The 26,355-nt window shown below is 46.4% G+C and overlaps 1 protein-coding gene across 2 annotated transcripts in view; it reads left to right on the top strand.

The window, feature by feature from the left end:
- The first annotated feature begins 6,386 nt into the window (after nucleotides 1-6,386).
- bms1 (BMS1 ribosome biogenesis factor) overlaps nucleotides 6,387-26,355 on the top strand; it is a 120,737-nt gene continuing 100,768 nt past the window's right edge. The window contains exons 1-2 of one of the 2 annotated variants that reach the window (XM_055661955.1): nucleotides 6,387-6,462; nucleotides 6,914-7,110. In XM_055661955.1, coding sequence (XP_055517930.1) covers nucleotides 6,938-7,110 — 173 coding nt within the window. In that variant the 5' untranslated portion in view covers nucleotides 6,387-6,462; nucleotides 6,914-6,937. Of the gene's footprint in view, nucleotides 6,463-6,910; nucleotides 7,111-26,355 lie in introns of both variants that reach the window. The other variant, XM_055661957.1, reaches the window with a different exon arrangement.

The raw sequence follows: 26,355 nt of genomic DNA, 5'->3' as shown, positions 1-26,355 counted from the left end.
CTATGGAGGGAAGGCAGGTACAGGATACTGAGTTGGATGATCAGCCATGATCATATTGAATGGTGGCGCAGGCTCGAAGGGCCGAATGGCCTACTCCTGCACCTATTTTCTATGTTTCTATGACACAGGACAGCGTTTAAAAAGTACACGGTGTCTTGTGTGACACACACTCCGGCTGGAGTCCCCGCCAGGTGGACAGAAAAGGAAAGCAGTAGTACCCCTGGGCGAGGTGAATCCCCGGGACCACCCAAAATACCGAGACGGCTGCCGACGACCCTTCCACAGCCACCTAATCGGAGGAAGCAGCACGACCAGCCAGTAACCTCAGTAATCGCCCCATGGTGAGCATGTACCCCGATCATGCACATCCTGGACATAGTTTAGTGTAGAGGGGAGGGGGAGGGGGTTATATTAACGTGGGTGTAAGTGTGGATGTGCGGGCAAATTTTACGATGTGCCGTACGTTCCCCATCCCACACTCGAGTATTGTATCGTAGTTATTGCGTCTATGATCCCGAAACAGGAACTGTAAATATGCATATGCCTTATAGAACTGTGTCAAAGTATTCATGTACCGTAGTCCCAACCGCTAAATAAAAGTTTTTTCTGTTTAAGCCCTGGTCTTCAAATCTGGTCTGGTTGAATGTTCTGCACTATCAACGCTCCTGCAACTAAGTCCAGTGTCTAGAACCATAGGGGGTGAGTGGGTCGAGCCACTCACGTGAAACCAGTGTGCGCGGCCTAGTCGAGGGACCAGAGCAAACCACAGGGACCTTAGGCCGGGCAAAAGCTCGATGCAGAAAACCCTTACAGTAAATAATTATGGAAATCGGGATAAGCGTGTGAGACATTTAGCATACTTCGGAATTCCAAAAGTGAGGAGAAATGACGGTAGATAAAAACGAGAGCTGAAGGGACAACAACAGCCAGAGTGCTTAGCGAACATTGGCCGTTTGCTCACTGCATTTCATCAACAGTAAGGCATTATTTGTCTTTTTTCTTGATTCCTTTGTCATCTAAAAAGTTTCAGAAGTGATAAATCTGGCTGTAATTTTTTTAAATGAGTGTTGAATAAGTTAGGTCTTTATTCTCTGGAGCGCAGAAGGTTAAGGGGGGACGATAGAGGTCTTTAAAATGATGAGAGGGATAGACAGAGTTGATGTGGACAAGCTTTTCCCTTTGAGAATAGGGAAGATTCAAACAAGAGGACATGACTTCAGAATTAAGGGACAGAAGTTTAGGGGTAACATGAGGGGGAACTTCTTTACTCAGAGAGTGGTAGCGGTGTGGAATGAGCTTCCAGTGGAAGTGGTGGCGGCAGGTTCATTGGTAACATTTAAAAATAAATTGGATAGGCATATGGATGAGAAGGGAATGGAGGGTTATGGTATGAGTGCAGGCAGGTGGGACTAAGGGAAAAAAGTTGTTCGGCACGGACTTGTAGGGCCGAGATGGCCTGTTTCCGTGCTGTAATTGTTATATGGTTATGTTATATGGTTAAATCGCCCATGGTTCTCGTGGGTTTTTACATACAAAAAGAAAACGCCTCTGAAGAAGAATTTACAGCCAGATTTATCACTTCTGAGAGTTTTTAGATACCAGAGGAATCAAGAAAAACACAAATAATGCCTTACTGTTGATGAAAAGCAGTGAGCAATCGGGATAATTTCAATGTTTACCAAGCACATTTCAGCTGCTGTTATCCCTTCAGTTCTTGCTTCTCTATAGCTTCATTTTGCTTCACGTTTGAATTCTAAAGTTGGGTACATGTCTCTCACACTTACCCCAACTCCCACAATTTTTTTCAGCGCAAAAATTAAACATTTTGGCGGTTTATAACAGGTAGGAAAGTACGCATTTCTAGCATTAATAACATATACCAGAAGTGACGGATGTCTTCCAGTTGGATTTAGCGGCTCTGTGTGTCGAGCCCTATGACCCAGTGACCTTTCGTGCAACCCCCCTATACTCCAGGTGTGGTCTCACCAAGACCCTGTACAACTGCAGTAGAACCTCCCTGCTCTTATACTCAAATCCTTTTGCTATGAATGCTAACATACCATTCGCTTTCTTCACTGCCTGCTGCACCTGCATGCCTACTTTCAATGACTGTTGTACCATGACACCCAGGTCTCGTTGCATCTCCCCTTTTCCTAATCGGACACCTAATCGGTTGTTCCGTGTGCTCTTTTGACCCTCCAGAATTTTATGGAGGGGGTGCCCGGAGTTGTCGAGGATGACCTGCACCTTGCTCCTCATACGCTTCTCAAGCACATCCACCACTCTCCTCCCCAGCACTGAGGTAGCTCGGTTTACCAGCTGGTCCAACTTCTTGCTGTTTTTAGCAATGGTGTTGTTACCCCAGTGGTGCTGATATCGCATTACATAGTTTCAACACAAAGCACTTAGGGGGAATCAATTCTGTTGGGTAAAGAAACATTCTCCCAGGTAAAGTAAACATCTTGGTTAAGGCCCCTCTCCTGGACCAATCATAATTAACGGCAGGAAGACTCTGCAACATAGTCTGCAACATCATTGTAATCTATCATTTCCCAACCAATCCAAAGCATGCACTTGCAAAAGGACCGAGCTCCTTCTGCAAAATCTCATATATATTAACAATTAAAGGCCATCTGGACATCAACCTTTATTCAACCCCTTCCCAGGCCACAAATTCTCTGGAGCTTTGATCCTCATGGTCTTTGCAGCTTTTGCAAAAGATGACAAGCAAGTTTCACAGAAGCAGAAATCTCCCATTTTGTCAAGCACCCAAAATGCCTGATATTATCACTGGCAGACCCCACTATTGGGGTTGATATCATGAGTACGTCAGATAGTTCGGCGACTGCAAGCTTCCTTCCGAAGTGAGATGACAAATAAGGTATTTTCAATTTTCTGCTTCAGTGGCAACTTCCTGACGTGGCAGATAACCCATCAGGATCTTTCAGTTGACGTATAAAAAAACCCGACAACAAGAACAGAAAACATTATAGTCACACCCAAAAACACTTCAAGATGATGGTGGGCGCAGGGCACAGGCAGGTAATTGAGTTAGACCAGTGCGGAGAGAGGAGAGGGACATGCTGGGAATAATATTAACGAGGAAGGCAATAGGAAAAGACAGAGGTAGAGAAACCAAATGTGTGTGGAAGATGATCCTGTTATTAACAGAACACAGTCCAGGATGTCTTAAACACAAAATGCTGGAGTAACATAGCAGGACAGGCAGCATCTCTGGAGAGAAGGAATGGATGACGTTTCGAGTCAAGACAACTTCTTCAAACCTGAATTCTGTCTGAAGAAGTTATTAACCGTGAGAAAGACAGTTTTCGAGTCCGAACTGTGATGACATTGAACTAAACCTCAAACTGGGCTCCACGCCTCCATAAAGACACGATGAAGTGCAGGTTTGGTTACTTGCAGACAGAGGAGACTAGTTTCACTTGGCATTGAGTATGACACAGACGTTATGGGCCGAAGGACCTGTTCCCATGCTGTACAGTGCGATGTAGAAACAAGGAATTGCACATGCTGGTCAATACATAAAAGAACACAAAGTCCTGGAGGAACTCAACAGGTCAGGCAGCATTTCTGGTGAACATGTTTCGACCATGTCTGAAGAACGGTATCGACCTGAATCGTTACCTATCCATGTTCTCCAGAGTTGCTGCCTGACCTGCTGAGTAACTCCAGCATTTTGTGTTTAAGACATCCTGGACCGTGTTCTGTTAATAACAAGCTCATCTTCCACACACATTTGGTTTCTCTACATTTGGTTTGTCTTTTCCTATAGGGTGATTTCACGAAAGGTCACTGGAGCGTAGATCCTCACCCACGTGACCGCAAAATTTAACTGGGGTACAAGCGTCACTTCCGGTACATGTTAGTGATGCTGAAAAGTGTGTGAAAGTGCGTGTTTTCAGCATCACTAACATGTACCGGAAGTGACGCTTGTACCCCAGTTAAATTTTGCGGTCACGTGGGTGAGGATCTACGCTCCAGTGACCTTTCGTAAAATCACCCTATTGCATTTTGTTGCTTCCTGACTTGTTGAATTATTCCATCACTCTGCGTCCTGCACTGCTCTATGTTCTAAACACGCAGGGAATGGATTGTGTGCGACAGAGGGATTACGTTAATTTGGCTTCATGTTGTTCACAGATATCACATTGTGGGGCGAAGGGCCTGTTCCTAGGCTACACTGTTTCGTTTTATAGGAAGCCAATTCAGCACATCGAATCTATTCTGGCTCATTTCCCAGTCACTCCCATCCCTCCACACTCTCTGCCCCCAGACCCAACAACCCCTTCCTCACCGTACCACCAGACTCCAACCCACCTCTCCCAACCCCTCCATGCCCTCTACACCTCTGTCTTATTTTGGATTAAATCACATCTTTATCTCCCACTATCCCCTCCATCCCACCAGCCTCTTGTCTCACGCCCCTCTTTGCTCCATTCCCATCCGGTGCCACTGCCGCCCCAGTAACTCCCCGCCACAGCCCCCATGCTACACCGCTGGCCACTGGTCAGTCTCAGCACCGTTTCATTCATCTTTATGTTATTTTATATCAGTAACTGCAGAGCTGGGACGGGGAGAGGGGAAGAGGCAGAGAGGAGGGTTGGGCCTGTGGAGAGGAGGGGGTGGGAACTGTGATGGAGGTAGTGGAGGAGTGTGTTGAGGGAAAGTGGAGGAAGGGTCTGTGTAGGGGAGTGTGTGAAGGGGGACTGTGTAGAGGGGGAGAGTGTGGGGAGGAGTGCGTGGGGAGGAGTGTGTGTGGGGGGGGGGTGTGTGTGTGGAGGGGAGTGTGTGCAGGGGGGGTTGGTGTGGAGGGGAGTGTGTCCAGTGATAGGGGGGAGTGTGTAGGGGAGTGTGTGGGGGGAGTGTGTGTAGGGGAGTGTGTGGGGGGAATGTGTAAAGGGGAGTGTGAGTGTGTAGGGTAGTGTGTCACTGGGGGGGGGGAGTGTGTGTGGAGGGAGAGGGGAAGAGGCAGAGGAGGGTTGGGCCTGTGGAGAGGAGGGGGTGGGAATTTTGATGGAGGTAGTGGAGGAGGGTGTTGAGGGAAAGTGGAGGAAGGGTCTGTGTAGGGGAGTGTGAAGGGGGAGTGTGTAGAGGGGGAGTGTGTGGGGGGGGTTGGTGTGGAGGGGGAGTGTGTGTGGAGGGGAGAGTGTGTGTGCAGGGGGGTGTGGTGTGGAGGGGAGTGTGTATAGGGGGAGTGTGTGTAGGGGAGTGTGTGGGGGGGATGTGTGTAGGGGGGCGTGGTAAGGGGAATGTGTGGAGGGGAGTGTGGAGGGAGGGGGGGGGGGTGTGTGGTGGGAGGGGAGTGTGTGCAGGGGTGTGTGTAGTGGGGGGAGTGGTGTAGGGGGAGTGTGTGTAGGGGGAGTGTGTGTAGGGGAGTGTGTGTAGGGGAGTGTGTGGGGGGGAATGTGTGGAGGGGAGTTGGTGCGGAGGGGAGTGTGTGGAAGGGAGTGTGGTGGGGGGGAGTGTGTGGAGGGGAGTGTGTGGAGGGGGGGAGTGTGTGGAGGGGAGGGGGAGTGAGGGGGAGGGGAGGGGGGGGAGTGTGTGAGGGGGGGGGAGGGGGGAGTGTGTAGGGAGGGGAGGGGAGTGTGGGGGGGGAGTGTGTGGAGGGGGGTGTGTGGGTGGAGTGTGGGGGAGAGTGGAGGGGAGTGTGTGAGGGGGTGGAGTGTGGGAGGGGGGGGGGGTGTGTGGGGGGGAGTGTGTGGAGGGGGGGAGTGTGTGGGGGGGAGTGTGTGGAGGGGGAGTGTGTGGAGGGGAGGTGTGGTGCGGGGGAGTGGTGGAGGGGGAGTGTGTGGAGGGGGGAGTGTGTGGAGGGGGAGTGTGTGTGTGTGGAGGGGAGGGGGAGGAGGGGGGAGTGTGTGGAGGGGGGAGGGGGAGTGTGTGGAGGGGGGGGTGTGTGGAGGGGGGAGTGTGTGGAGGGGGGAGTGTGTGGAGGGGGGTGTGTGGGAGGGGGGGGGTGTGTGTGTGGGGGGGGGGTGTGTGGAGGGGGGGGAGTGTGTGGAGGGGAGGGGAGGGTGGAGAGGTGGGGGGAGGGTGGGAGGGTGTGTGTGTGTGTGGGGGGGGGGGGGGGGGGGGTGTGGAGGCTCATTTATATGAATCTCCAGACCTTGGCTGGGAACCTGGGTCTCACCAAAATTGTTCCCAATTGGGCCCCGCACCTCCTAAGGCCGGCCCTGTGGAGCCAAGATCTTATAGCGAAGCTTCGCTATAAGATCTTTGCTGTGGAGGGGGACTGAAACGTGAAGGGAGAGTGAAACAAGGGGTTGGAGAGCAGGTGGAGATGGGAGGGAGACATGGAGGGTGGGGACCAGTGGGGACGCTGATGGCAGGGCTCAAGCCCCGGAACCAAAGTGTTGGTGTTTTGGTTCCCGGGGAAGCAGGCGAGGGACGGACGGACACGGTACTTCCTGCGGGGCTGGAACCGGCGAGTGGCGGCTACACGCGGTGAGGGGGAGAGGAGAGAGAAAGGGGAGGGAGGGGAGAGAGGGAGAGGGAGAGGGGAGAGGGAGAGGGGAGGAGAGGGGGAGGGGGAGAGGGGGGGGGGGGGGGGAGAGAGGGGGGGGGGGGGGGGGGGACGAGAGGGGGGGGGGGGGGGGGGTGCAGGAGATTGGGGGGGGGGGGGGAGAGGATTGTAGGGGGGACGGGGGGGGGGGGGGGGGGGTTGTCGAGGCGATGGACCTGAGGGGGGGATGCGGATATAGATGAAGAGCCCAGGAGATAAGGAGTGAGCGGGAGAAGGGGGAAGGCGACCCAGGAGAGGGGGGGGGGGGGGGGGGGGTTGGGGGGGGTGTGTGGGGGGGGGGGGGGGGGGGGGGGGGGGGGTAGGGGTGATGATGATGTGCCCACACTGCTCAGCTAAGGCTCTGGATGATGATTACGCTTCTCCTTTCAGTAGTTTTGCACAGGAGGCGTTTTGGCCATGGAGGAGTCCAAGAAGAAACATCGCCAGAGGCACAGTGGGCCCAAGGCAGCGAGGAAGAAGCAGAAGCGGCTCAGGGACCTGGGAGCAGGCGATGAAGACGGTGCCAGGGAGAGGAATCCAAAGGCATTCACCGTCCAGTCTGCCGTGCGCATGGCCAAAACCTTCCACAGGTGGGAGCACTGCCTGACTGTTGGGAATTTGCTCAGGATCAAGGCCACAAATGCACATAAGGAATAGGAGTAGAATTAGGCCATTTGGCCCAACAAGTCAATTCAATCATGGCTGTTGTATCTCTCCCTCCTAACCCCATTCTCCTGCCTTCTCCCCACAACCTCTGATACTTGTACTAATCAAGAGTAATACTGTTGCTTTATTTTGATGATGAGGCAACATGAACAAACATTAGATTTGTGTCAGAGTCTGCAAACCAACCTCACAGTCTGATCCGTCACAGAAGCTGATCAGCCTGAAGAAGTCTCGACCCAAAATGTAACCCATTCCTCCTCTAGAGATGTTGCCTGTCCCGCTGTTAACCATATAACAATTACAGCACGGAAACAGGCCATCTCGACCCTTCTAGTCCGTGCCGAACACATAATCTCCCCTAGTCCCAAATACCTGCGTTCAGACCATAACCCTCCATTCCCTTCCCATCCATATAACTATCCAATTTATTTTTAAATGATAAAAACGAACCTGCCTCCACCACCTTCATTCCACACAGCTACCACTCTCTGAGTAAAGAAGTTCCCCCTCATGTTACCCCTAAACTTCAGTCCCTTAATTCTCATGTCATGTCCCCTTGTTTGAATCTTCCCTACTCTCAGTGGGAAAAGCTTTTCCACGTCAACTCTGTCTATCCCTCTCATCATTTTAAAAACCTCTATCAAGTCCCCCCTTAACCTTCTGCGCTCCAAAGAATAAAGCCCTAACTTGTTCAACCTTTCTCTGTAACTTAGTTGCTGAAACCCAGGCAACATTCTAGTAAATCTCCTCTGTACTCTCTCTATTTTGTTGACATCCTTCCTATAATTAGGCGACCAAAATTGTACACCATACTCCAGAATTGGCCTCACCAATGCCTTGTACAATTTTAACATTACATCCCAACTTCTATACTCAATGCTCTGATTTATAAAGGCCAGCACACCAAAAGCTTTCTTTACCACCCTATCTACATGAGATTCCACTTTCAGGGAACTGTGCACAGTTATTCCCAGATCCCTCTGTTCACCTACATTCTTCAATTCCCTACCATTTACCATGTACGTCCTATTTTGATTTGTCCTGCCAAGATGTAGCACCTCACACTTATCAGCATTAAACTCCATCTGCCATCTTTCAGCCCACTCTTCCAACTGGCATAAATCTCTCTGTAGACTTTGAAACTCTACTTCATTACCCGCAACCCCCACCTATCTTAGTATCATCTGCATACTTACTAATCCAATTTACCACACCATCATCCAGATCATTGATGTACATGACAAACAACAGTGGACCCAACACAGATCCCTGTGGCACCCCACTCGTCACTGGCCTCCAACCTGACAAACAACCATCCACCATTACTCTCTGGCATCTCCCATTCAGCCACTGTTGAATCCATCTTGCTACTCCACCATTAATACCCAACCATTGCACCTTCTTAACCAACCTTCCATGAGGAACCTTGTCAAAGGCCTTACTGAAGTCCATATACACAACATCCACTGCTTTACCCTCATCAATTTCCCGAGTAACATCTTCAAAAAATTCAAGAAGATTAGTTAAACATGACCTTCCAGGCACAAATCCATGTTGACTGTTCCTAATCAGACCCTGTTTATCCAGATGCTTATATATATTATCTCTAAGTATTCTTTCCATTAATTTGCCCACCACTGACGTCAAACTAACAGGTCTATAATTGCTAGGTTTACTCTTAGACCCCTTTTTAACCAATGGAACAACATGCGCAGTACGCCAATCCTCCGGCACTATTCCCCTTTCTAATGACATTTGAAATATTTCTGCCATAGCCCCTGCTATTTCTACACTAACTTCCCTCAATGTCCTAGGGAATATCCTGTCCGGACCTGGAGACTTATCCACTTTTATATTTCTCAAAAGTGTCAGTACTTCCTCATCTTTGATCCTGATAGTTCCCATAGCTACTCTACTTGTTTCCCTTACCTCACATAATTCAATATCCTTCTCCTTGGTGAATACCGAAGAAAAGAAACTGTTCAATATCTCCCCCATCTCTTTTGGCTCTGCAGATAGTTGTCCACTCTGACTCTCTAATGGACCAATTTTATCCCTCGTTATCCTTTTGCTATTAATATAGCGGTAGAAACCCTTCGGATTTACTTTTACCTCACTTGCCAAAGCAACCTCATATCTTCTTTTAGCTTTTCTAATTTCTTTCTTAAGATTCTTTTTACATTTTTTATACTCCTCAAGCACCTCATTTACTCCATGCTGCCTATAATTATTGTAGATCTCCCTCTTTTTCCGAACCAAGTGTCCAATTTCCCTTGAAAACCATGGCTCTTTATAATTTTTACGATTTCCTTTCAACCGAACAGGGACATAAAGATTCTGTACTCTTAAAATTTCACCTTTAAATGTACTCCATTTCTCTTCCACATCTTTCCCATAAAACAAACTGTCCCAATTTACTCCTTTTAAATCCTTTCGCATCTCCTCAAAGTTAGCCTTTCTCCAATCAAAAATCTCAACCCTAGGTCCAGTTTTGTCCCTCTCCATAATTATATTGAAACTAATGGTATTGTGATCACTGGACCCGAACTGTTCCCCAACGCATACCTCTGCCACCTGACCCATCTCATTTCCTAACAGGAGGTCCAGTACCGCCCCTTCTCTAGTAGGTACTTCTATGTATTGTTGCAAAAAACTATCCTGCACACATTTTACAAACTCCAACCCATCCAGCCCATTTACAGAATGTGTTTCCCAGTCTATGTGTGGAAAATTGAAATCTCCCACAATCACTACCTTGTGCTTACTACTAATATCTGCAATCTCCTTACATATTTGCTCTTCCAATTCTCGCTCCCCATTTGGCGGTCTATAATACACCCCTATAAGTGTTGCTACCCCTTTCCCATTTCTCAGTTCCACCCAAATAGCCTCCCTAGACGAGCCTTCTAATCTATCCTGCCAAAGCACTGCTGTAATATCTTCCCTGATAAGCAATGCAACACCTCCACCTGTTGCCCCTCCAATTCTATTACACCTGAAGCAACGAAATCCTGGAATATTTAGTTTCCAATCACAGCCCTCCTGCAACCATGTTTCACTGATCGCCACAACATCATACTTCCAGGTGTCAATCCAGGCTTTAAGTTCATCCACTTTTCTTACAATGCTCCTAGCATTAAAATATACACATTTAAGAAACCCACCCTCTCTTATTCTCTGATTATTTTCTTTTTCTTCTCTCTCCCCTACATTTTGGGTCAGAGTGCTACCATTCTCTGCCCCCTGCTTCACACAATGACTGCTAGCTTTCCCCATTTGAGTCCCTCCCCCCAACCATACTAGTTTAAAGTTAACTCCAGCATTTTGTGTCTATCAACCGACCAAACATGTTGGAGCTGAATAGGCCATATGGTGAAGACCAGAGGCCTAGATGACGAGTCTAGAGTGTTTTATTGTCATATTTTCCAAAATGGAATAATGTAATTCTTACTATCAGCAGCATAACAGATATGTAAACATAGTACTCTGAAGACAAATGCCCCCAAGTCTGTAGTTCGGAGCTTGTTTGCAGGTTGTAGAGGCCCCGGACCGTTGGAGAGTGTGGAGGAGGGTCAGGGCTTTTTTACCAAAATCCGTAACGTTTCACACTCCATAGGGAGGGTTCTGGTGGAAGCCGCTGATTGGTGGAAGCAGACTAGAGGAAGCAGCTGATTGGGTGCAACCTTAGCATTTCTGCTTTCTGGTTAAAGGTACAGTGAGCCAAGGGTACAGTGGGCTAAAGGTACAGTGCTTTTTGTTTATATAATAAAGATGCAGTTTAAAGGGCAAGAGGGAGCAGCTGTTTGTGAGTCAGATACCTGCTGATTTCTTCCAGCAGTTTCTATTGTATTGTACTTGTATCGGATCCAGGGTAAGGCGGGAGAATGACAGTCAGAGCAGTGTACTGTTCTGGATGTCAGATGTGGGAGGTCATGGAGTCGGATGGCCCTCCAGACGTCCACATCTGCACCAGGTGCAGCGAGATGGGGCTCCTAAGGGACCGTATTAGGATCATGGAGCAGCAGCTCGATGACCTCTGTCTGGTCAGGGAGAGTGAGGAGGTCATAGAGGGGAGTTATAGGGAGGTGGTCACTCCAAAACCACGGGAGAGAGAGACATGTGGGTCACACTAAGGAAGGGCAAGGGGCAGAGGCAGGAATGAGTGAGTACTCCAATGTCGGTACACCTTGCAAATAAGTACTGTTTGAGTACGGATGGGGGTGACAGCCTACCCGGGGGTAGCGACAGCAGACGGGCCTCCAGCACAGAGACCGGCCCTGTTGCTCCGAAAGGTAGGGAAAAAAAAGAAGAGGGCAATTGTAATTGGGGACTCTATTGTTAGGGGGTCGGATAGGCGTTTCTGTGGACGCAGTCGGGAGACCAGGATGGTGGTCTGCCTCCCTGGTGCCAAGGTCTCGGACGTGTCTCAACGCATCCAAGATATCCTGAAATCAGAGGGAGAGGAGCCTGAGGTCGTGGTACATATAGGTACCAATGACATAGGTAAAAAAAGGGAAGAGGTGAGTTAAGGAAAAGGACCAAAAATGTGACAATCTCAGGATTACTGCCTGTGCCACGCGACAGTGAGAGTAGGAATGGAGCGAGGTGGAGGATAAATGCGTGGCTGAAAGACTGGTGCAGAGGGCAGGGATTCAAGTTTCTGGATCATTGGGACTTCTTTTGGGGAAGGTGGGACCTCTACAGAAAGGATGGGTTGCACTTGAACCCGAGGGGGACCAATATCCTGGCGGGAAATTTGCAAAGGCTACTGGGGAGACTTTAAACTAGAATGGTTGGGGCAAGGGACTCAAATAGAGAAAGCTAGTAGACAGAATGGGAGGCAGGAAGCAGAAAAGGGAAGCACTCGGACACAAGAGGAGAAAGAAAAAAAAGGAAATAAACAGAGAAGAGACGGGGGGTTTCTTAAATGTGCATATTTTAATGCAAGGAGCATTGTAAGAAATGTGGATGAGCTTAGAGTCTGGGTAGACACCTGGAAGTATGATGTTGTGGCGATCAGTGAAACATGGTTGCAGGAGGGCTGTGATTGGAAACTAAATATTCCAGGATTTTGTTGCTTCAGGTGTGATAGAATTGGAGGGGCAAGAGGTGGAGGTGTTGCATTGCTAGTCAGGGAAGATATTACAGCAGTGCTTTGGCAGGATAGATTGGAGGGCTCATCTAGGGAGGCTATTTGGGTGGAACTGAGAAGTGGGAAAGGTTCTTATAGGGGTGTATTATAGACCGCCAAATGGGGAACGAGAATTGGAAGAGCAAATATGTAAGGAGATCGCAGATATTAGTAGTAAGCACAAGGTAGTGATTGTGGGAGATTTGAACTTTCCACACATAGACTGGGAAACGCATTCTGTAAATGGGCTGGATGGTTTGGAGTTTGTAAAATGTGTGCAGAATAGTTTTTTGCAGCAATACATAGAGGTACCTACTAGAGGAGGGGCAGTGCTGGACCTCCTGTTAGGAAATGAGACGGGACAGGTGGCGGAGGTATGCGTTGGGGAGCACTTCGGGTCCAGTGATCACAATACCGTTAGTTTCAATATAATTATGGAGAAGGTCAGAACTGGACCTAGGGTTGAGATTTTTGATTGGAGAAAGGCTAACTTTGATGAGATGATTTAAAGGGAGTGAACTGGGACATTTTGTTTCATGGGAAAGATGTAGAAGAGAAATGGAGGACATTTAAAGGGGAAATTTTAAGAGTACAGAATCTTTATGTTCCTGTTCGGTTGAAAGGAAACAGTAAAAATTGGAAAGAGCCCTGGTTTTCAAGGGAAATTGGACATCTTGTTTGGAAAAAGAGGGAGATCTACAATAATTATAGGCAGCATGAAGTAAATGAGGTGCTTGTGGAGTATAAGGAATGTAAAAAGAATCTTAAGAAAGAAATTAGAAAAGCTAAAAGAAGATATGAGGTTGCTTTGGCAAGTAAGGTGAAAGTAAATCCAAAGGGTTTCTACAGCTATGTTAATAGCAAAAGGATAACGAGGGATAAAATTGGTCCATTGGAGAGACAGAGTGGGCAGCTATCTGCAGAGCCAAAAGAGATGGGGGAGATATTGAACAATTTCTTTTCTTCGGTATTCACCAAGGAAAAAGGATATTGAATTATGTGAGGTAAGGGAAACGAGTAGAGTAGCTATGGATACTATGATGTTCAAAGTAAAAGAAGTACTGACACTTTTGAAAAATATAAAAGTGGATAAGTCTCCAGGTCCTGACAGGATATTCCCTAGGACATTGAGGGAAGGTAGTGTAGAAATAGCCGGGGCTATGACAGAAATATTTCAAATGTCATTAGAAACGGGAATAGTCCCCGAGGATTGGCGTACTGCGCATGTTGTTCCATTGTTTAAAAAGGGTTCTAAGAGTAAACCTAGCAATTATAGATCTGTTAGTTTGACTTCAGTGGTGGGCAAATTAATGGAAAAGATACTTCGAGATAATATATATAAGCATCTGGATAAACAGGGTCTGATTAGGAACAGTCAACATGGATTTGTGCCTGGAAGGTCATGTTTGTCTAATCTTCTTGAATTTTTTGAAGATGTTACTAGGGAAATTGACGAGGGTAAAGCAGTGGATGTTGTCTATATGGACTTTAGTAAGGCCTTTGACCCTTTGACAAGGTTCCTCATGGAAGGTTGGTTAAGAAGGTTCAACTGTTGGGTATAAATGCAGGAAGAGCAAGATGGATTCAACAGTGGCTGAATGGGAGATGCCGGAGGGTAATGGTGGAGGGCTGTTTGTCGGGTTGGAGGCAGGTGACTGGTGGGGTGGCTCAGGGATCTGTGTTGGGTCCTTTGTTGTTTGTCATGTACATCAATGATCTGGATGAAGGTGTGATAAATTGGATTAGTAAGTATGCAGATGATACCAAGATAGGGGGTGTTGTGGATAATGAAGAGGATTTCCAAAGTCTACAGAGTGATTTAGGCCATTTGGAAAAATGGGCTGAAAGATGGCAGATGGAGTTTAATGCTGATAAATGTGAGGCCTTGGCAGGACAAATCAAAATAGGACGTACATGGTTAATGGTAGGGAATTGAAGAATACAGTTGAACAGAGGGATCTGGGAATAACCGTGCATAGTTCCTTGAAGGTGGAATCTCATATAGATAGGGTGGTAAAGAAAGGTTTTGGTATGCTAGCCTTTATAAATCAGGGCATTGAGTATAGAAGCTGGGATGTAATGTTAAAATTGTACAAGGCATTGGTGAGACCAAATCTGGAGTATGGTGTACAATTTTGGTCGCCCAATTATAGGAAGGATGTCAACAAAATAGAGAGAGTACAGAGGAGATTTACTAGAATGTTGCCTGGGTTTCAACAACTAAGTTACAGAGATAGGTTGAATAAGTTAGGTCTTTATTCTCTGGAGCGCAGAAGGTTAAGGGGGAACTTGATAGAGGTCTTTAAAAAATGATGAGAGGGATAGACAGAGTTGATGTGGACAAGCTTTTCCCTTTGAGAATAGGGAAGATTCAAACAAGAGGACATGACTTCAGAATTAAGGGACAGAAGTTTAGGGGTAACATGAGGGGGAACTTATTTACTCAGAGAGTGGTAGCGGTGTGGAATGAGCTTCCAGTGGAAGGTGGTGGAGGCAGGTTCGTTGGTATCATTTAAAAATAAATTGGATAGGTATATGGATGAGAAGGGAATGGAGGGTTATGGTATGAGTGCAGGCAGGTGGGACTAAGGGAAAAAAAGTTGCTCGGCACGGACTTGTAGGGCCGAGATGGCCTGTTTCCGTGCTGTAATTGTTATATGGTTATAGTGTTTAATAGCCTGATGGGTGTAGGGAAGAAGCTGCTCCTGAACCTGGATGTTAGTTCTCAAGCATCCTATACCCTCTTCCTGATGGTTGGAGTGAAAGGAGAGCGTGGCCAGGGTGGTGCCCATGAACCTCTGTCTCACCTGAAAGGGATGCTGGAGTCCCTCGATGGGTGTGGGGTGAGGTATCGGGATAGGTTTTACATCTCTTCTAGTTGTAGGGGAAAGTACCTGGGGAGGGGATTGTTTGGGTGGAAAGGGAATAGTGAACAAGGGAGTTCAGTAATGAGAGGTGCAAAGGGACTTGGGAGTGCTGGTACAGGATACCCTAAAGATTAATTTGCAGGTTGAGTTGGTGGTAAGGAAGGCAATTGCAATGTTAGCATTGATTTTAAGGGGGATTAGAGCATAAAAGCAAGGATGTAATGCCAAGGCTCTATAAGATGCTGGTCAGGCCACATTTGGAATATTGTGAGCAGTTCTGGGCCCCAGATATGAGGAAGGATGTGCTGTTGAGAGGAGGTTTACAAGAATGATTCTGGGGAAGAGTGGGTTAACATTAGTGTTTGGCGGCACTGGGCCTGTACTCGCGGGAGTTTAGATGTATGAGGGGGGGAATCTCTTTAAAGCCTACTGGGTAATGAAAGGCCTGGATAGAGTGGATGTGGAAGGGAGGTTTTCAGTAATGGAAGAGTAGAGGGCACAGACTCCGAATGAAATGACAAACCTATAGAATGGAGATTAGGAGGAATTACTTTAGCTAGAGCATGGTGAATCTATGGAATTCATTGCCACAGATGGCTGTGGAGGCCAAGACATTGGGTATTTTTAAAGTGGAGATTGTTCTTGATTAGTACGGGTGTCAAAGGTTATGGTAGAAGGCAGGAGGATGGGGTTGAGAGGGGAAAATGGAGCAATAGATAATAGGTGCAGGAGTAGGTCATTCGCCCCTTCGAGCCAGTACCACCATGCAATGTGATCACGCCTGATTATCCACAATCAGTACCACATTCCTGTCATCTCCCCATATCCCCTGACTCCGCCATCTTTAAGATCCCTATTAAACCCTTGGCCTCCGAACGAATGAGGCAGAGAATTCCACATTCACAACTCTCTATGTGAAAAAGTTCAGATTGAATGGCGGAGTAGACTCGATGGGCTGAATGGCCTAATTCTGCTTATGGTATGGAGTTTCTGGGGGAGCAGTCTCTGCAGAAGGTGGAAAGTGGTGAAGAGGGGAAGATGATGGTGGGATCTAGTTAAAGGATACGGAAATGTGGGATGATGTGTTAAATGGGAAGGCTGGTGAAGGGTGAGGACCAGGGGAGCAAGAGCAGAACTACGGGACACAGAGGAGACGCGGGTGAGGGATCTATCTATGACGTTGGGGTGGTGGGTAGTGGGAAGAACCACATTTACTAAAGTGAATACTTCGGATGCCCTGGAATAGTAAGCTTCATCTTCGGAGCAGATGCAGTGGTGACAGAGAGATTAGATCCATGTAGCATCTTTAGCAACCGCCAGGGTCCCAGCAATCTTGTTCATCTGTTTAAGAAGAGCAATAGGGACAAACGAGGAAATTATAGACACAGAATGCTGGAGTAACTCAGCGGGATAGTCAGCTTCTCTGAAGAGAAGGAATGAGTGACGTTTCAGATCGAGACCCTTCTTGAGACTGATCAGACAGACGTCTCGACCCGAAATAACACTTGTTCCTTCTCCACAGAGATGCCGCCTGTCCCGCTGAGCTACTCCAGCATTTTTTTGATCTTCGGTTTAAACCAGCATCTGCAGTTCCTTCATGCACACCAGGCTGGTGATCCTCAGTGTTGGGGAAGTTATGGAAGAAGATTTTTAGGGATGGGATCTACTTGCATCTAGAACAGCATCAATTTTCTACACAGGGCGGTGGGCATATGGAACGAGCTGCCAGAGAAGGTAGTTGAGGCAAGTGTAACAACAACATTTAAAAGTAAAGGTCATGTACATGTTTCGGCATGGTTTACAGGGATATGAGCCAAATACAGGCTACTCGCTTAGATGGGGCATCTTACGTAGACAAAATGCTGGAGAAACTCAGCGGGTGAGGCAGCATCTATGGAGCGAAGGAATAGGTGACGTTGTGGGTCGAGACCCTTCTTCAAATGAGGCATCTTGGTCAGCCTGGATGAATTAGGCCAGAGATTTCTGTGCTCTGTAACTATGACCACTGTCGAAGGGGTCATCTATAGGAGTCACTGCTTCAGAAAGGCAGCCAGCATCATCAGAGATCCTCACCACCCTGGCCACACTATCATTGCACTGAAGCCTGGAGCCTGAAAGCGAATGTCCAGGTTCAGGAGTAGCTTCTTCCTTGCAACCGTTAGGCTATTAAACGCTACAACCTCTAAATAGATTCTATTTAGAGTTGGGGACATTCTTTTTGCACTATTATTGTCTATTTTTTTGTCCGTTTGGTTAATATATACATACTGAACTTTTCTTTTTGTTGTTTATTATGGGTGTTACAGAGTACATTGTTTACATATCTGTGGTGCTGCTGCAAGTAAGAATTTCATTGTTCTGTTTTGGGACCTATGACAATAAAACACTCTTGATTCAATATGGTCATGCTAGTCACTGTGGCTGTCATGTCATGCAGTGTTTGAGTGTTTTGAGGAGGAAGTGCAGATGGTGATGGGGATAGTGCAGTGAATGTTGTTTACATAGGTGCAAGAGTAGGCCATCCGCCCCTTTGAGCCAGCACTGCCATTCAATGTGATCATGGCTGATCATCCCCAATCAGTACCCTGTTCCTGGCTTCTCCCCATATCCCCTGACTCCGCTATCTTTAAGAGCCCGATCTAGCTCTCTCTTGAAAGTATCCAAAGAACCGGCCTCCACCGCCCTCTGAGGCAGAGAATTCCACAGACTCACAACTCTCTGTGTGAGAAATTGTTTCCTCATCTCCGTTCTAAATGGCTTATCCCGTATTCGTAAACTGTGGCCCCTGGTTCTCGACTCCCCTAACATTGGGAACATGTTTCCTGCCTCTAGTGTATCCAAACCTTTTATAATGTTATATGTTTCAATAAGATCCCCTAAATTTCTTCTAAGATCCTTCTAAATTGCAGAGTATACAATCCAGCTGTTCCATTCTCAGCATATGACAGTTTCGCTATCCTGGGAATTAACCTTGTAAACTTACGCTGCACTCCCACAATAGCAAGAATATCCTTCCTCAAATTAGCGGACCAAAACTGCACACAATACTCCAGGTGTGGTCTCATTAGGACCCTGTACAACTGCAGAAGGACCTCATTGCTCCATTACTCCTCAGGCTTTCGGGACCCTTCTTCAGAAATATAATTAATCTTTTGTATAGTTTTCCGTACTTTTGCCCATTTGATTAGAACATAAAAGAGTGCAACACAGAAACAGGTCCTTTGGGTGTCTGAACCCATGCAATTTAACCTAAACCCATCTGCCTGAACATGGTCCATATCTTTCCATTCCCTGCCTGTTTGTATGAGGGTTAGTTTAATTTAGAGATGCAGCGCGGAAGCGGGCCCCTGGGCCACCAAGTACGTGTCGACCAGCGATCCTCGCACATTAACACTATCCTACACACTGGGGACAATTTCCAATTCTTACCAAGCCAATTAACCTACAAAACTGTATATCTTTGGAATGTGGGAGGAAACTGGAGAAAACCCACCCTGGTCACGGGGTGAATGTACAAACTCTGTACCAGGCACGTGCCATGCATGAGTAATTACTCGGGGTAGGCAGTCGGTCATGCGCAGATTGTTCTCTCCGGTAGGCAGTCAGTCGACCTCTACAGTAATTTGTCTCTACAGTAAAATATTTAAAAACATCTAGCTCAAAATAAATTTACTTCCCACATCATTTGTACACGAACTTCTCTCTTTGTTTGCAGCAAAAATATCCATAACTTTTTCATAGAAATTAGCAGTGGGACTTTGCTCCATCTGAGTAAACATTTCCTTTTCAATCAAAATCAAAGCAAGTGATGAAAGCCTTTCATTGGACATTCTATTCCTGGTGAAGCTTTTAATTCTTTTCAAAGCTGAAAATGATCTCAACAGAAACTGTTGTAGCAGGAATTGTTTAAAATTAATTGTAGCAGCTTCACGGCTTCAGGGAACGTTTGTTCCAATCATATAACAACCATATAATCCATTTTGAAATATAAAAACAAGTAAATCTTTAAATGATTTATCCCGAAACACGTGTGCATTATAAATTCCAGCTAGATCCGCTTTCATAGAAACATAGAAATTAGGAGCAGGAGTAGGCCATTCGGCCCTTCGAGCCTGCACCGCCATTTAATATGATCATGGCTGATCATCCAACTCAGTATCCCGTACCTGCCTTTTCTCCATACCCTCTGATCCCCTTGGCCACAAGGGCCACATCTAACTCCCTCTTAAATATAGCCAATGAACTGGCCTCAACTACCCTCTGTGGCAGAGAGTTCCAGAGATTCACCACTCTCTGTGTGAAAAAAGTTCTCCTCATCTCGGTTTTAAAGGATTTCCCCCTTATCCTTAAGCTGTGACCCCTTGTCCTGGACTTCCCCAACATCGGGAACAATCTTCCTGCATCTAGCCTGTCCAACCCCTTAAGAATTTTGTAAGTTTCTATAAGATCCCCTCTCAATCTCCTAAACTCTAGAGAGTATAAACCAAGTCTATCCAGTCTTTCTTCATAAGACAGTCCTGACATCCCAGGAATCAGTCTGGTGAACCTTCTCTGCACTCCCTCTATGGCAATAATGTCCTTCCTCAGATTTGGAGACCAAAACTGCACGCAATACTCCAGGTGTGGTCTCACCAAGACCCTATACAACTGCAGTAGAACCTCCCTGCTCCTATACTCAAATCCTCTTGCTATGAAAGCCAACATGCCATTCGCTTTCTTTACTGCCTGCTGCACCTGCATGCCTACCTTCAATGACTGGTGTACCATGACACCCAGGTCTCGCTGCATCTCCCCCTTTCCCAATCGGCCACCGTTTAGATAATAATCTGCTTTCCCGTTTTTGCCACCAAAATGGATAACCTCACATTTATCCACATTAAACTGCATCTGCCAAACATTTGCCCACTCACCCAGCCTATCCAAGTCACCTTGCAGTCTCCTAGCATCCTCCTCACACCTAACACTGCGCCCCAGCTTAGTGTCATCCGCAAACTTGGAGATATTGCCTTCAATTCCCTCATCCAGATCATTAATATATATTGTAAATAGCTGGGGTCCCAGTACTGAGCCTTGCGGTACCCCACTAGTCACTGCCTGCCATTGTGAAAAGGACCCGTTTACTCCTACTCTTTGCTTCCTGTTTGCCAGCCAGTTCTCTATCCACATCAATACTGAACCCCCAATGCCATGTCCTTTAAGTTTGTATACTAATCGCTTATGTGGGACCTTGTCGAAAGCCTTCTGGAAGTCCAGATACACCACATCCACTGGTTCTCCACTATCCACGCTACTAGTTACATCCTCGAAAAATTCTATAAGATTCGTCAGACATGATTTACCTTTCGTAAATCCATGCTGACTTTGTCCAATGATTTCACCACTTTCCAAATGTGCTGCTATCCCATCTTTAATAACTGACTCTAGCAGTTTCCCCACTACCGATGTTAGGCTAACTGGTCTGTAATTCCCCGTTTTCTCTCTCCCTCCCTTCTTAAAAAGTGGGGTTACGTTTGCTACCCGCCAATCCTCTGGAACTACTCCAAAATCTAAAGAGTTTTGAAAGATTATTACTAATGCATCCACTATTTCTGGAGCTACTTCCTTAAGTACTCTGGGATGCAGCCTATCTGGCCCTGGGGATTTATCGGCTTTTAATCATATTCACATATCTATAAAAACTTTTGCAGTCAGTTTTTATGTTCACTGCCAGTTTTCTTTCATAATCCATTTTTCCTTTTCTAATTAGGCCCTTCGTCCTCCTCTGCTGGTCTCTGAATTTCTCCCAGTCCTCCGGTATGCTGCTTTTTCTGGCTAGTTTGTACGCATCATCCTTTGCTTTGATACTATCCCTGATTTCCCTTGTTATCCATGGATGCACTACCTTCCCTGATTTATTCTTTTGCCAAACTGGGATGAACAATTTTTGTAGTTCATCCATGCAGTCTTTAAATGCCTTCCATTGCATATCCACCGTCAACCCTTTTAGAATTAATTGCCAGTCAATCTTGGCCAATTCACGTCTCATACCCTCAAAGTTACCTTTCTTTAAGTTCAAAACCATTGTTTCTGAATTAACAATGTCACTCTCCATCCTAATGAAGAACTCAACCATATTATGGTCACTCTTGCCCAAGGGGCCACGCACAACAAGACTACTAACTAACCCTTCCTCATTACTCAATACCCAGTCTAAAATAGCCAGCTCTCTCGTTGGTCCCCTACATGTTGGTTTAGATAACTATCCCGTATACATTCCAAGAAATCCTCTTCCTCAGCACCCCTGCCATTTTGATTCACCCAATCTATATGTAGATTGAAGTCACCCATTATAACTGCTTTGCCTTTGTCGCAAGCATTTCTAATTTCCTGTTTGATGCCATCCCCAACTTCACTACTACTGTTAGGTGGCCTGTACACAACACCCACCAGCGTTTTCTGCCCCTTATTGTTTCGCAGCTCTACCCATACCGATTCCACATCCTCCAAACTAATGTCCTTCCTTTCCATTGCGTTAATCTCCTCTCTAACCAGCAACACTACCCCACCTCCTTTTCCTTTCTCTCTATCCCTCCTGAATATTGAATATCCCGGGATGTTCAGCTCCCAGCCTTGGTCACCCTGGAGCCATGTCTCCGTGATCCCAACTATATCATAATCATTAATGGCTATCTGCACGTTCAACTCATCCACCTTATTACGAATACTCCTTGCATTGAGACACAAAGCCTTCAGGCTTGTTTTTACAACGCTCTTACCCCTTATACAATTATGTTGAAAAGTGGCCCTTTTTCATTTTTGCCCTGGTTTTGTCTGCCTGCCACTTTTACTTTTCACCTTGCTACCTATTGCTTCTACCTTCATTTTACACCCCCCTGCCCCTCTGCTCTTGTACCCATCCCCCATTTCGGTCTTATGACATCAAAGAAGTTACCGTAGTTTCTTTCTAAACTTTCTATTGCCGCCTGATCAATTTGACAAGCAGGTTTTTGAAATTTGTTTCCATCAGCTAAGGAAATGAATTGTAAATTTTTGAAGTCACTGTATCTTGCTTCCAAATGCTTCAATATATCAACCAATATTAGATCAAATATTCGTGGTCTCTCTTTAATTGGACGTTTTGAACGAGATTTTCAGTTAGGTCATTTTCTTTGCAATGTTTAAGAAAGAACTGCAGAAGCTAGAAAAATCGAAGGTAGAAAAAATGCAAGAGGAATTCAGCGGGTGAGGCAGTATCTATGATTTTCTATGTTCTTTGCAATATTCTTCAAACTTTTCATGGCCGTCATCAAAATATTGGTGAAGATCCTCAAGCAAATGTCTTGTTTCGTTGATTCTTTCAAAGCAATATGGAATATCTATCATTTTAGTTTGCAAAATGTTGTGGAGAGTGTAGACTAAGTGGGAACCGTTGGGTCCCTGTCACACGGGAGGCCTGGTCCCCCAACACAACCCATTCCCCAATACAATATTCCACCACTCAGCTGCTCCCGTCCTCAGCGCCTGTCGCGCTCACAGCCCCCGCCTGCGAACACAGCCCACCCCCGCCGCCCACAAACACAGCCCGCTCACGAACACAGCCCGCCCCCACCCGCGGAACACAGCCCACACTCCGTTACTTCAACTTTATTCTCGGCGGCTTCTGGACAGGTGGCTTCTGGATGTGCTCACGGAATCAGCCCCGCCTCCAGGGATTTATTTTCCAGCGGGTGCCGGAAGGGGTGTTAGTAATAGTATAGATTTCATTATAAACCGTGAGAAGAAAGTATGTAGAATCTTTCGTTAGCCAAGCATAAAACCCAATTGCTCCTCACCAAAGTTTCAGGATCCCACAATAAAGGATTGCTGTTAATGCTGTCAAAAAGTTTATAGAGGTCTCCATGGTATTGCAAAATGGTTTGGATTTGCTTTGAGTTTGAAGTCCATCTGGTTGGTGCGGCTTTTGCAATGCACTATTTCATCAAGAAATTGCGTTCGTTTTGTAGAATGACTGAAAAATGAGGTAAAAGCGTCAATAGTTTTGAAAAGGCTTGTACATTCAGGTATGAATTTTGCTGACTGAGACAGAACAAGGTTCAACATGGTCTGAAGAAGGGTTTCGGCCCGAAACGTTGCCTATTTCCTTCGCTCCATAGATGCTGCTGCACCCGCTGAATTTCTCCAGCTTTTTTGTGTACCTAAGGTTCAACATGAGCCTAGCAGTGGGTAAATAAAGCTGATGGTGCCTTTTCTCTTACTTTAGCTTGAACACATTTAACCATATAACAATTATAACCATATAACAATTACAGCACGGAAACAGGCCATCTCGACCCTTCTAGTCCGTGCCGAACACATAATCTCCCCTAGTCCCATATACCTGCGCTCAGACCATAACCCTCCATTCCCTTCCCATCCATATAACTATCTAATTTATTTTTAAATGATAAAAACGAACCTGCCTCCACCACCTTCACTGGAAGCTCATTCCACACAGCTACCACTCTCTGAGTAAAGAAGTTCCCCCTCATGTTACCCCTAAACTTCAGTCCCTTAATTCTCATGTCATGTCCCCTTGTTTGAATCTTCCCTACTCTCAGTGGGAAAAGCTTTTCCACGTCAACTCTGTAATTTAAGTTTGATGCCATTATCATTGCTCTATCGCATGTCTGCTACAAGTTTCTCAGCACGTATATTTGTCTAAATTAATGAATATGCACACTAGTAGCAGTTCTGTCCTTCAGTTTGTCAGAGCCTATGAACGCTTCTTTAATTTCAGAGTCCAATATACCTTAATACAGTAGAGCACTGAGCTGTATTTGAAATATCAGTGGATTCATCCACTTCTATGACAATGAATGGGGCCTTAGCGATCTCTTCTTTAATATGTTTTTCTACAACTGTGCCTACTGCTTCAATCAAGTCATTTTGTATCTTGTTAGAAATGCCAGAAAAAACATGAATTCTGTAAATGTGCTCATTTTTCATCAAATTTTGCTGTATATTTCAGTAACTCAATATGGTTTCCATGATTTAGCAATTCTTTGTTTCATTATCACCGTGAAAAGCAAGTTCTTTGATCAAAAAGCAAGTAGCACATGTTCTTTTTTAGTATCTCTCTGTTCTCCTTGGCTTTTTCATTGTGAATATTGATGCCAAGTTGCTTCTGCTTATCCATGAGCAAGTCGATCTGTGTAAACCCAAATGTCTTCAATGCCTTCGCTCCGTAGATGCTGCTGCACCCGCTGAGTTTCTCCAGCTTTTTTGTGTGTCTTAAATGCTATTTGGCTTTCATACGGGCAGCAGATCACTTGTGCTTGTTTAAAGCATTAGGCAATTTTTTTAAATCACTGTACACATCTGCTACCCAGAGTTCCACTAGATACAGAAAATAACAGGCACAGGAAACAAAACAGTCTATTTGTTGAAATACAAACGCATGGCCACTCTTTCCTGTTATACCAAGCTGTTTTAAATGTTCTAATAATTTTTGTTCCTTTGCGCTGTTGAAGTTCTTTAAGTTCCGGCGTTGCTCTGCCATTTTTAATTATTTTGGTATTTTCCTTATAAGATTGTTTAGAGAAACTCTTAAGATAATGACTATCCATGTTTGAAAAACCCGCCAAGAACCTTGTGCTGCGCATGGGCAGTAGGCTGGTGCGCATGAGCAGCACACATGTGCGCAGTCCATGGTGCAAAGGCAGAATTTCAGCTGCCTTTATAGTCCATTGTGATTGAAGGCTTGAAGCAGCGTCGACGGCACATGAGCTGCACGCAATACATGTACTGCAGATGAAAGGCACGGGAGAATTATGCCTACCTAAGAGATCGATCTCTTAAGGGCCTGTCCCACTTTCGCGACCATTACAGGTGACTGCCGGCACCCGTGATAAGTCGCCGAAATTGTTGCAAATTTAGCGGTGACCAGAAAGACGCTATGGCTCTTTGGAGACCTCTCACGACCATCGGAGACCTCTCACAATAGACAATAGGTGCAGGAGTAGGCCATTCGGCCCTTCGAGCCAGCACCGCCATTCAATCAGACCATAAAGCCTGTATGGTCGTGAGGTAGGTTTACATGGTTAATTCCCGGGATGGCGGGACTGTCATATGCTGAGAGAATGGAGCGGCTGGGCTTGTACACTCTGGAGTTTAAAAGGATGAGAGGGCATCTCATTGAAACATATAAGATTGTTAAGGGTTTGGACATGCTAGAGGCAGGAAACATGTTCCCGATGTTGGGGGAGTCCAGAACCAGGGGCCACAGTTTAAGAATAAGGAGTAAGCCACTTAGAACGGAGACGAGGAAACTTTTTCTCACAGAGCGGTAAGTTTGTGAAATTCTCTGCCTCAGAGGGTGGTGGAGGCAGGTTCTCTGGATGCTTTCAAGAGAGAGCTAGATAGGGCTCCTAAAAATAGCGGTCACGGGATATGGGGAGAAGGCAGGAACGGGGTACAGATTGGGGATGATCAGCCATGATCACATTGAATGGCGGTGCTGGCTCGAAGGGCCGAATGGCCTCCTCGTGCACCTATTGTCTATTGTGAGAGGTCTCCTATGGTCGTGAGAGTCGTAGCATCTTGCTGGTCACCGCTGAATTTTCAACATGTTGAAATTTTCGTCGACTTGCTGGCAGTCATCTGTAAAGGTCGCAAAAGTGGGACAGGCCCTTTAGGTGCTATTTGTGGTGGTGTTGATGGTGAGTGAGATGAGGGGAGGGGGAGCTCTCCTAAAGTCCACAATCAATTCCACTGTCTTAAGAGCATTGAGCTCCAGGTTGTTGCGATGGCACCAGGACGCCAGCTGTGTCACTTCCTGTCTAGGCAGATTCCTCCCTATCCTGGATCAGTCCAATCAGGGTTGTGTTGTCCGCAAACTTGTGAATCATTATCAAGATTCACAAGTTTGCGGACAACACAACCCTGATTTTGGACTGATCCAGGACTCAGTGGAGGTGCAGTCGTTGGTGTAGAGAGAGTAAAGGAGAGGGGAGAGTACGCAGTCTTGCTGAGGGTTTGTCGGGTCCGACATGCTGCTTCCTGTCTGTTAGGAACCTGGTGATCCACCGACAGAGGGGTTCAGGCACAGTCAATGCAGAAAGTTTGGAGTGTAGTAGCTCTGGCACAATGGTGAGCTAAAATCAACAAACAACATCCTCGCATAGGTCCCCGGCGGTCTAGGTGCTGGAGCATGA

Source organism: Leucoraja erinacea, chromosome 34 (genome assembly GCF_028641065.1).
Source record: "Leucoraja erinacea ecotype New England chromosome 34, Leri_hhj_1, whole genome shotgun sequence".
Taxonomy (NCBI): Eukaryota; Metazoa; Chordata; class Chondrichthyes; order Rajiformes; family Rajidae; genus Leucoraja; species Leucoraja erinaceus.
The sequence above is the reverse complement of the archived record's forward strand: the minus strand, read 5'-3'. Positions and strand labels throughout refer to the sequence as shown.